This window comes from Myxine glutinosa, chromosome 3, assembly GCF_964187855.1.
Source record: "Myxine glutinosa chromosome 3, kmMyxGlut1.1, whole genome shotgun sequence".
NCBI classification, from domain to species: Eukaryota; Metazoa; Chordata; class Myxini; order Myxiniformes; family Myxinidae; genus Myxine; species Myxine glutinosa.
The window spans coordinates 108,483,119-108,495,178 of record NC_136263.1 but is presented as its reverse complement, the minus strand read 5'-3'; the positions used below and the strand labels follow the sequence as shown (position 1 = coordinate 108,495,178).

General features: G+C 53.0%; 1 protein-coding gene across 5 annotated transcripts in view; it reads left to right on the top strand.

Moving 5' to 3' along the window:
• Positions 1 to 12,060, top strand: part of LOC137423285 (MYND-type zinc finger-containing chromatin reader ZMYND8) — a 273,708-nt gene that overhangs the window by 62,494 nt on the left and 199,154 nt on the right. For 2 of the 5 annotated variants that reach the window (XM_078774428.1, XM_078774425.1), the window contains exon 3: positions 10,526 to 10,675. The exons of 1 other annotated variant lie outside the window; for it this stretch is intronic. In XM_078774428.1, coding sequence (XP_078630554.1) covers positions 10,647 to 10,675 — 29 coding nt within the window. In that variant the 5' untranslated portion in view covers positions 10,526 to 10,646. Of the gene's footprint in view, positions 1 to 10,096; positions 10,676 to 12,060 lie in introns of those variants that run through there. 2 more of the 5 variants (XM_078774413.1, XM_078774412.1) reach the window with 2 other exon arrangements.

Below are 12,060 nucleotides of genomic sequence, written 5' to 3'. Positions count from 1 at the left end.
ATACGCACGTACGGGAAACGTTGTCTCTCCCTGCGGTTCGGAGGGCAGGTTTTCCGTTGGTCGTTCGTTACGGCCGACATGCCCATCGCACTGCTCGGCGCGGACTTCTTATGTGCTAATGGATTACTGGTCGATGTAAAGCGCAGAAGGCTTGTCCAGGCTGAGACGTTCAGCTCGCTCGTGTGCGCGCTGCCCGGCTCATTGAGCAGCTCACAGAGCGGCTCATCGAGCGGCTCGCCGAGCGGCTTGCTGAGCGGTTCGGTTCCGGCCAGGTTGATCTGTACACTTCCGGCAGCGGACGAATTCGCCCGCCTCCTCGCGGGTTTCCCGGCCCTCACGCGGCCGACCTTCTCGGCGGGGACCGTCAAGCACGGGGTGGAACACCACATCCCCACCGCTGGGCCACCGGTCTACGCCCGGGCACGCCGCCTCGAGCCGACGAAGCTCACGGTAGCGAAAGCGGGTTTCGCCACGCTGGAGCGGCTCGGCATCGTGCGGCGCTCCGAGACAGCGTGGGTGTCGCCGCTCCACATCGTGCCCAAGCCCAGCGTGGGATGGCGACTGTGCGGGGACTACCGGCGCCTCAACGACGCCACCACCCCCGACCACTACCCCGTCCCCCACATACAGGACTTCTCCGCCCGGTTGGCGGGCATGTCCTTCTTTTCAAAGGTGGACCTCGTGCGCGGCTACCATCAGGTTCCTGTCAGGCCGGAGGACATCCCGAAGACGGCTGTCATCACGCCGTTCGGGCTTTTCGAATTTCTTCGGATGCCCTTCGGTTTGAAAAATGTGGCTCAGGTGTTCCAGCGCCTAATGGACAGCATCTTGCGCGGCTTGGATTTTTTGTAAGTCTACCTGGACGACATCCTCGTCGCCAGTGCGTCCCGCGAAGAGCACCTTCATCACCTCCGCACGCTCTTCGAACGCCTGGGCCAGCATGGCCTCATCGTGAACCCCGCCAAGTGCCGGTTCGGCGTCACCAGCATCGACTTTTTGGGGCACCGCGTCACCAGGCACGGGGCCGTCCCCCTACCGGCCAAGGTGGAGGCGGTGAAGGGGTTTCCGCGCCCCCGCACGATCAAGGGGCTCCAGGAGTTCCTGGGCATGGTAAACTTTTACCATCGGTTCCTGCCCCGCATTGCCCAGCTCCTGCGCCCCTTACACGAGGCCCTTCGAGGGAAGCCGGGCAAAGGTGACGTTACCTGGACCGGGCAGATGGACGCGGCGTTCTCGGGCGCGAAGCTCGCCTTGGCCAACACCACCATGCTCGCGCACCCGGCGCCCGATGCACCGATCGCCCTCACCTCCGACGCCTCGGACTACGTGGTGGGCGCGGTGTACGAGCAATGGGTGCGTGGTGCCTGGCAACCGCTGGCGTTCTTCAGCCGGCAGCTTCGCCCGCCCGAACGCCGGTACAGTACCTTCGACCGCGAGTTGCTTGGGCTTCACCTGGCGGTCAGGCACTTCCGCCATCTGCTCGAGGACCGTGTGTTCACGGCCTTCGTCGACCACAAGCCGCTGGTTTTCGCGATGGGCAAAGTCGCCGAGCCGTGGTCGGCCCGGCAACAGCGTCACCTCGCGGCCGTGTCCGAGTGCACGACGGACATCCGGCACGTCGCGGGAAAGGACAACCCGGTGGCCGATTGCCTTTCCCGGGCCGTCGCCCACGCAGTACACCTTGGCATCGACTATGCCCGGATGGCGGCGGACCAGGCCGCCGACCCTGGGGTCCAGGCCCTGCGGACCGCCGTCACGGGCCTCCACCTCACCGAGGTGCCCTTCGACGGCGCGGGCACGGCCCTCGTTTGCGACGTCTCCCTCGGGCGGCCTCGCCCCATCGTGCCCGCAGGCTGGCAGCGCAAGGTTTTTGACGCCATCCACGGCCTGTCCCACCCGGGCACGAAGGCCTCCCAGAGGTTGGTCGCTGACAAGTTTGTCTGGCATGGCCTCCGGAAGGCCGTCCGTGGCTGGACCAGGACGTGCCTCGCGTGCCAGCGCGCAAAGGTGCACCGACACACCCAGGCCCCATTGGCCCCGTTTACGGTGCCGGAACGTCGGTTCGACCACGTTCACGTGGACCTGGTGGGACCTCTGCCCCCCTCGCGGGGTTTCACCCATGGCCTCACCATGGTGGACCGCACCACCCTGTGGCCGGAGGCCGTGCCTTTGGCAACGACGACGGCGGCGGACGTCGCACAGGCGTTCATCGCCACCTGGGTCGCCCGGTTCGGTGCCCCCTCGGACATCTCGTCCGACCGCGGCCCCCAGTTCACCTCGGAGCTCTGGGGGGCGGTCGCGCGGGGGCTCGGGGTCCAGCTGCACCGAACCACAACCTACCACCCCCAGGCCAACGGCCTGTGCGAGCGCTTCCACCGCTCCTTGAAGGCCGCGCTCCGGGCCACCCTCTGCGACGGCGGCTGGGTCGACAGGCTCCCCTGGGTCCTGCTGGGCCTCCGGAAGGCGCCCAAGGAGGACCTGCGCACCTCCGCGGCGGAGTTGGTTTTTGGACAATCGCTGCGGGTGCCGGGCGAGTTCCTCCCCGACCCCACGGCACCATGGTCCGCGGCGCAGGAGCGTTCTGCGCTGCAGGAGACCGCCCGGAGGTTCGCCCTGGTGCCGACGGCGCACCACGGACACCCTCCTACACACGTCGCCACGGAGCTTTGCACCGCGGAGTACGTCTTCGTCCGGCACGACGCCCACCGGACACCACTGCGGCCCCCGTACGACAGGCCTTTCCGCGTGCTGGAGACCGGGGTGAAACATTTCACCCTGGACATCGGCGGCACTCCTGACCGGATCTCCATAGACCACCTCAAGCCGGCCCACCTCGACGTGGACCACCCAGCGCCGGTGGCTCGGCCCCCGCGTTGGGGCCGCCCCCCTGTGGGCGGACCCCCGGCACCACCCAGCACCGCAGGCACGCCGCCCCCCGGTCCGGCACCCATCCCGGGTACAGCCGGGGGCATCCCACCTGGCATCCCTGCACCCCGGACGCCAGAGGGCGCTTCGGCCGGGTCATCCGTTTGCCCCGCAAACTGGCCCTCCAGGTGCGCGGGAATTCTGGGGGGACGCGTGTGGTGGACACGGAAGCTCACTGGCGTGGTGACATCATTCCGCGCACCAAGTGCGTGGCGGCCACGCCGAGGGGTAGGCGTGGCCTCAGGATATACACCAGGCGCGCAGCCCGGAGCGCCAGTGCTACATTGACCTCTTTTAATAAAGAACATTAAACTTACCGCGTTGTCCGCTTCCTCCTTGGTAGCAAGTCGCGTGCGTAGCACCGTGCACTTCAGTATGATATAATACATGGGGAGGATAACAGGGAAAGGAGTGGGGAGTGAGGGGCGGTGGGGGGGGGGGGGTGTTGGGGGTTTGGAGTAAACAAAAGGTATAGAAAGACAGTATGGTATAATACATGGGGGGGATAACAGGGAAAGGAGTGGGGAGTGAGGGGCGGTGGAGGGGAGGGGGGGTGGGTGTTGGGGGTTTGGAGTAAAACACAAGGTATAGAAAGACAGTATGGTATAATACATGGGGAGGATAACAGAGAAAGGAGTGGGGAGTGAGGGGGGGGTGGGGGTTGGAGTAAAACCAAAGGTATAGAAAGACAGTGTAGCGGTTACCGCTGGATGCACACAATCGCCTTGCACCGGCCAGAACACGGCCAGACGCGCCTCTCCCGGGCATGCCCGGACTCACTGTTCCCGGGCACGCCCGAACCTCCCGGGCATGCCCGCTATCGCCTTTCCAGGGCTCGCCCAGAGCGTCCGGGCATGCCCGCTATCGCCTTTCCAGGGCTCGCCCAGAGCGTCCGGGCATGCCCGCTATCGCCTTTCCAGGGCTCGCCCAGAGCGTCCGGGCATGCCCGCTATCGCCTTTCCAGGGCTCGCCCAGAGCGTCCGGGCATGCCTGCTATCACCTTTCCAGGGCTCGCCCAGAGCGTCCGGGCATGCCCGCTATCGCCTTTCCAGGGCTCGTCCAGAGCGCCCGGGCACGCCCAGCCTCGACTTGCCAGGCCGCAGCCAAACACGCCCGGGCAGGTCCAGACTCGCCTTTCCAAGGCTCGCCCTTGACACCCGGGCATGCCCGGTATAGGCTTTTTGCCGGGCAAACTTCCCGACATAAATGTGTTCGCGTTGGAGCGCCGCTCCTTCAGTATGGTATAATACATGGGGAGGATAGCAGGGCAAGGAGTGGGGAGTGAGGGGGGGGGGGGGGTGGGGGTTGGAGGTTTGGAGTAAAACCAAAGGTATAGAAAGACAGTATGGTATAATACATGGGGAGGATAACAGGGAAAGGAGTGGGGAGTGAGGGACGGTGGGGTTGGAGGTTTGGAGTAAAACAAAAGGCATAGAAAGACAGTATGGTATAATACATGGGGAGGATAACAGGGCAAGGAGTGGGGAGTGAGGGGCGGTGGGGGGGGGGTTGGAGGTTTGGAGTAAAACAAAAGGCATAGAAAGACAGTATGGTATAATACATGGGGAGGATAACAGGGAAAGGAGTGGTGAGTGAGGGGGGGGGGGGGGTGGGGGTTGGAGGTTTGGAGTAAAACAAAAGGCATAGAAAGACAGTATGGTATAATACATGGGGAGGATAACAGGGAAAGGAGTGGGGAGTGAGGGGCGGTGGGGGGGGGGGGGTTGGAGGTTTGGAGTAAAACAAAAGGCATAGAAAGACAGTATGGTATAATACATGGGGAGGATAACAGGGAAAGGAGTGGTGAGTGAGGGGGGGGGGGGGGTGGGGGTTGGAGGTTTGGAGTAAAACCAAAGGTATAGAAAGACAGTATGGTATAATACATGGGGAGGATAACAGGGAAAGGAGTGGTGAGTGAGGGGGGGGGGGGGGGTTGGAGGTTTGGAGTAAAACCAAAGGTATAGAAAGACAGTATGGTATAATACATAGGGAGGATAACAGGGAAAGGAGTGGGGAGTGAGGGGCGGTGGGGGGGGGGGGGGGGGGTTGGAGGTTTGGAGTAAAACAAAAGGTATATAAAGACAGTATGGTATAATACATAGGGAGGACAACAGGGAAAGGAGTGGGGAGTGAGGGGCGGTGGGGGGGGGGGGGGTTGGAGGTTTGGAGTAAAACAAAAGGTATATAAAGACAGTATGGTATAATACATGGGGAGGATAGCAGGGAAAGGAGTGGGGAGTGAGGGACGGTGGGGGGGGGGGGGGGGGTTGGAGGTTTGGAGTAAATCAAAAGGTATAGAAAGACAGTATGGTATAATACATGGGGAGGATAACAGGGAAAGGAGTGGGGAGTGAGGGGCGGTGGGGGGGGGGGGGGGTGTTGGGGGTTTGGAGTAAACAAAAGGTATAGAAAGACAGTATGGTATAATACATGGGGAGGATAACAGGGAAAGGAGTGGGGAGTGAGGGGCGGTGGGGGGGGGGGGGGGGGGTTGGAGGTTTGGAGTAAAACAAAAGGTATAGAAAGACAGTATGGTATAATACATGGGGAGGATAGCAGGGAAAGGAGTGGGGAGTGAGGGACGGTGGGGGGGGGGGGGGGGGGTTGGAGGTTTGGAGTAAATCAAAAGGTATAGAAAGACAGTATGGTATAATACATGGGGAGGATAACAGGGAAAGGAGTGGGGAGTGAGGGGCGGTGGGGGGGGGGGGGGGGTTGTGGCGAGGAGGGTTCAGAAATTGTACAAATTTTGCAGATGTACTATGTAGATGTCATTGTTAACAATTTTGATGTTTATTGAGCGGAGCAGCAGCATAACTCAGTAGCGGAATATTTGCTTCTTATCTCTTTATTTCTGGGTTTGATTCCTCGCAGATTGGTTCCAATAAAACCTTGTCTCGTGGCCAGCAGGGAGGAAATGGTTTGGGGGGTGGAGGGGGGAGGGGGGACACGGTTGAGAACATGATCGAAGACATTTTAATCTGCAGCCAAAGTATGAACGACTATATGGAGGTATATTAAACAACTTCTCTGAACCTTTTACTCAATAATTGCAGCTTCACACTCAGACATGACATAATAAAGCAGTGAATGTACAAAAAGTCAGAGGACACGCCTTTGTGTGACAAGCTATTTGATATGTTGTGGAACCTCCCCGCGCACTTAGCTCAGCCTGGGCCCTTACCCTTAACATCTGCTACCACTTTTTGATAGGTTGGAGGTGGGACTGTACCTTTCCTCACAGATTGTGTCCCCTCTTCTTTAATATTTTCTGTTCATTGTTCTTGAGCTCATAATTGGGCTTTTGTTGTAGATGAGCCCCATGAGAACAAAGCATGCTCTCATGAGACTTCAACATTGTGTCATGGAAGCCACCCCCAGGATACCCATTCATTTTGCACCACTTTGCATTGATCATGTGGATGAAAATCTTAAGTGAAGCTGGTTTTCCATGGTATTCTACGGTGTGAATGGCTCGGCGAACCCTATTGGTGCTTGCATGCCATCGGGATGACTCCACGCAGGTCTCCTCACATCGTGGGGGTTTCATGAGATGAAAGAGCCACACGTGTTCCATTGAACAAACAGTTGCGGGCTTCCTTGTCTTTGGTTCATCCTGGGGATGATTTTCGATGGGCTGCCAGATCGATCTTCGGAGTTGGTGGTGACCGTAATGTTCCGCTTCATGACGCTGCTCCCCACTGTGGAGTTGATGGTGACTTGGTGGGTTAAGATTGTCTTGGTGGGTTATTCATTGAAAATGGGAAACAAGACTATTCCCCTAGTCTCATGATGATACCCATCAGGCAAGTGTGTAGCACTGGATACATTCAAGAAGCAATTTCATCATACTCACATGTACAGATGGATGCACACACATGGGGCATAACTCAAGTGTGTGGCTATTGTGGTTAATGGTCAATGTTCTTGGAAGGAAATGGGCAATTTGCAACCTAAAGAGTCAGTGGCACATAATTATTTCCATTCGTGCCGGAAATACACGAATAATAGGCCTACTGGTTTTGAGCTTCCATTTTAGGAGGATTAGAAAACTCTGAAGCTGACTGTACCAAAAATAAAAACCCGAGTAGAAAACCACAGGTCACTGTGCAGTGACCCCTGAAGTGCAATAAATTGATCAATGCATGTTATGCTAATTAGCATTGAAAGTGCTCATGGATGGAAGAGTCCATTACCAGCAATAGCATCGCTCTCAATTCCGCAAAGCATGCTGCAACAGGCACCTTCAGCGCAGCCAAATAACCATGAAAATTAATCCCAGGACATATAGGGAGCCGGCATGGTGTCACGCACTGCAGCCACCACCTCGGAACCATGGCGACGGTGACGTGGGTGCATTGCTTTGGGGGAAGGGACGAGAAAATGTATGAGATCTATCTCCCTTTCCTGCCACCGCAGGCCTGCTGGCAATGCCTGGGCCTTGCGCGGGGTGGGGGGCGGGTCTGTGTTTGTGAGGGGTGGGTTGGTTAGCCGGTGAATGGGGGAGAAGGGTGCAGGGGTGAGCTTTAGTAAGTGGTTTGTGCGAATTGTGTTTTGTTCTTTGTTACCGGCCTCCTGAGAATGGGGCCCGATGCCTTGTCTTCGTTTTATTGAGAAATTCTGATCTTCAGATATTTATCAACAGAATGCCGCCATTAGGGAATGCCGAGATACTTGGTATTACGACTTGCCCAATATTTTTTGCAAGACACAAGCAAGAGCTGTGAAAAGGAAAGGAATGCCACCCCCACATATTTATGGCTCACACCAAACCGCTTTTGCTTCCCTGCTGCTTGCCATCGCGGAAAACGTTGTGGCTCAAGGCATTGATGCATTCGTGTAAGAGCTTTAAACCCTGAGGCCTGAGCAGTGAGAACCGCTAGGCTGTCGGTCTGTGCTGTTCTGCATCCAGATGTCCTTCTTGTGTCATGTCATCCCATAAGCAAGGCTGTCTGGGGACAAAATATGGATAATATATAGTGTGCCTCTATGTTCCTTTTCCCTCTTTTATGCGATATGCCTCCAGTTTTCTTCTGCACACACACACACACACACACACACACACACACACACACACACACACACACACACACACACACACACAGACACACACACACCCGCCTTTGTCTATGGATGGAGCCCAGTTAATGATCCATATGGTCATTAAATCAGGCAATCCTTTACTAAGTTATTTAATTGGCTTGAGTATATATATTGGGTATAGGTATTGATGTAAGAGGATGAAGAGAGTAAGGTACTTGTTTGTTTGGGGTGTAGGTAATGATGTAGGTGTACGAAGAGAGTCCGGTACTTGTTTGTTTGGGGGTGTAGTTATTGATGTAATAGTATGAAGAGAGTAAGGTACGTGTTTGTTTGAGGTGTAGGTATTGATGTAAGACTATGAAGATAGTATGGTATGTGTTTGTTTGGGGTGTAGGTATTGATGTAAGAGTATGAAGAGAGTAAGGTACATGTTTGTTTGGGGTGTAGGTATTGATGTAAGAGTATGAAGAGAGTAAGGTGTCGGTATTGATGTAAGTGTATGAAAGGATAAGGAACTTTGTTTGGGGTATAGGTATTGATGTAAGAGTATGAAGAGAGTAAGGTACGTGTTTGTTTGGGGTGTAGGTATTGATGTAAGTGTATGAAAGGATAAGGAACTTTGTTTGGGGTGCAGGTATTGATAGAAGAGTATGAAGAGAGTAAGGTACGTGTTTGTTTGGGGTGTAGGTATTGATGTGGGAGTATGAAGAGAGTAAGCTATGTGTTTGTTTGGGGTGTAGGTATTGATGTAAGAGTATGAAGAGAGTATGGTACGTGTTTGTTTGGGGTGTAGGTATTGATGTAAGAGTATGAAGAGAGTAAGGTACGTGTTTGTTTGGGGTGTGTATTGATGTAAGAGTATGAAGAGAGTAAGGTACGTGTTTGTTTGGGGTGTAGGTATTGATAGAAGAGTATGAAGAGAGTAAGGTACGTGTTTGTTTGGGGTGTAGGTATTGACAGAAGAGTATGAAGAGAGTATGGTACGTGTTTGTTTGGGGTGTAGGTATTGATGTAAGAGTATGAAGAGAGTAAGGTACGTGTTTGTTTGGGGTGTAGGTATTGATGTAAGAGTATGAAGAGAGTAAGGTACGTGTTTGTTTGGGGTGTCGGTATTGATAGAAGTCTATGAAAGGATAAGGAACTTTGTTTGGGGTGTAGGTATTGATGTAATAGTATGAAGAGAGGAAGGTACGTGTTTGTTTGGGGTCTAGGTATTGATGTAAGTCCATGAAAGGATGAGGATCTTTGTTTGCGGTGTAGGTATTGATGTAAGAGTATGAAGAGAGTAAGGTACATGGTTGTTTGGGGTGTAGGTATTGATGTAAGAGTATGAAGAGAGTCCGGTACATGTTTGTTTGGGGTGTAGGTATTGATGTAAGAGTATGAAGAGAGTAAGGTACGTATTTGTTTGGGGTGTAGGTATTGATGTAAGAGTATAAAGAGAGTAAGGTACATGTTTGTTTGGGGTGTAGGTATTGATGTAAGTCTATGAAAGGATAAGAAACTTTGTTTGGGGTGTAGGTATTGATGTAAGTGCACGAAGAGAGTCTGGTACTTGTTTGTTTGGGGTGTAGGTATTGATGTAAGTGCAAAAAGAGAGTCCGGTACTTGTTTGTGTGGATGTTTGTTTGTGCCAAAGTGCAGTATAAACTGAAAGAGTCGTTAGCTCTTTCTCTCTGTATACATATACTGCGTACAGTATATATATATATGTGTATATATATATATATATATATACACACACATCTGTCGTCTGTCTTTCTCACCTCCCGCTGCCCTCCTGGTGCACATGAATGTGAAATGGAAAGCAATGCCAGGATGTTGCAGATGGGAGGCTCAGAGAAATATCCGCTCGCAGTGGAAGCAACCCGCTGTATAGCAACTGGCATCCAGCTATACTGTGCTTCATGTCTTAACTGGAACTAGGCTATCGAAGGGCAGATAGCTATAATAACATGGAGGTCATGTAATTGCAGCAAAATGCAATGGGATAATGTGCAATAACAAAGGGTAGAAATAAGAGTAAAATTACACTACTGATGCAGGGATGACAGTTTGGTGTTAGACTCAAACCTGGGCCCTTCCAGTCTTGTAGCACGCACGCACGCAACCACAAGGCTCTCCTTCTGCCTCCTCTCTGATCATTCGCCCCAGTCGGGCACGCTTTGGCGAGCGACGGTCGAGCTGCAGGGTTGTCAGACTTTCTTCATCACCATCCTATTGCGGACTGTCTGTCCAACCATCCATCTGTCCCTCCGTGTATATATCTATCTGTCTGTCTCGTCTGCGTTGGCAGCCCGACGAGCGGCTGAAGCTACTGATATATCCACCCCTCCTCCCTCTTGCTTTCCCTCTTTCCCTCTCTATATCTCCCTTGCTGTATCTTCTACCTTTCCTTGTTTCTTTTTATGTTTTTCCTTTAATTACCCTTTTTTATTGTCACACTATCTCTTTCATTCTACAGTGTCTTGTCTTTTTGTCATTCTTTTCCTGTCTCTTCTCTCACTGTCCCTCTCCCTCTCTTTCTCTCCCCCTGTCTCACTCTCGCCCCTTGGAGGCAGGGAGCAGACAGGCTTGAACACAAAAATCAGGATCTGGCCACGCGACTCTTTCTTCGAGAATCATAATACCAGGAGAGAAAGAGCAGGGGAAAGAGAGAGACAGCAACCCTCACAGCGATGGTCGTGCGAGTTTTCTTGAGAAGAAGGTAGGGAAGTGTGTGCTGGCATATATGTGTGTGTGTGTGTGTGCTTGACAGTGAATGATTGGCCTGTGAGATAACAGGAAATATAAATTTGGAAAGAGAGGGTGTGTATGTGTGTGTGTGTGGCTAAGACATAGGTTGTCGTTTATATCAGGTTTTGGAGCCTGTTTTTGGCCAGCTTTTGAGCCTGCAGGTTTCAAGATGCTGTGCCTCCATATTCATTCTACTGCCTCCATGTCAGGCCTGCCGGCATAGTGTAAGAGCTGCCACTCTGGTGCATAGATGTCCAGCATTCCTTGGGGCTGCCGCTGCAATTTATCGCTCTCCATTCCTCTGCACAGAACCGCCAAATTCCATGCGCCTGTCATTGTTTATTTTTGTAAATATTTACTGTTTTCATCCTGCATGTACATTGACAAGCCTGCTTCGTATTTTGATGTATTTGATGATCTTTTCCCTTTGAGTGGTTGTTTTTGCTTGTGGGTTTGCCATCTTCCAGCAGTCGCGCCATTCACGCCATGTTTTAAATAGGTTGTTGGTAACCCTGTGAATGCTACGCAGGACAGAGAAGCACGAGGAGGAGAATCTGGAAAGCCTTGAGATTTGAATCTGGACATCAGCTCATGGGAGCGTGGGGGTAATTCGGTACTGCTGAATTTACTAGAGCACCACGCTGTGCCAATGGGTGAACGCCATGCTCCGGTGGCCAGCGCTTGTGCTCGTTGCTTCCTGAGTGGTCTCTACAAACGAACCGAAAGTAGAGAGAGAGGCATGAAACGGTGTAATCTTTTGTCCACAAAAGGAAGTGTTTGGCAGCCGGACACTGTGAACTCTGCTTTCAGGTCCTGGGATCCTTCTGACTGAAGGCTTTTGAAAACTGATTGACTTTTGACCTTACCTAGATATGCTGAGATCCTCTTGAGCAGCAATAAGTCTTTTTTATGCTCACCAAGGCACTTAATTTCCCACAGTTCTGGTGGACAGATGCCTTGCACAGCCTTCAGGGTAAGACAGCCACGTTATGCTAATCCGAATGCTAATGTGTAAAGCTCCAAAGCACGAGTCCTAGAGGCCGGAGATGGAGACGAAGCACACAACCCATGACACCAACTGCGAGCATTTTCACCTGCCTGTGATACAGAAACACATTTATATGAAGTCCCACACAAATTTGGAATATATTTGCAGATCCTTGCTCTTGAACAAGTTTGCCAAAACAAAGATGATATTAAAATGACAACCTGCACCTCCCATTTGAGGTCACCACCAAGATCACCACCCAAACAAAAGCCAGTGATAATGGTTACTTGGGACTTGCAAAAAGCTAAATTCAGCAGTCACAGCTCATTAGGAAAATGTTCACAAGATGCCAGCAACCAGCTTACTTG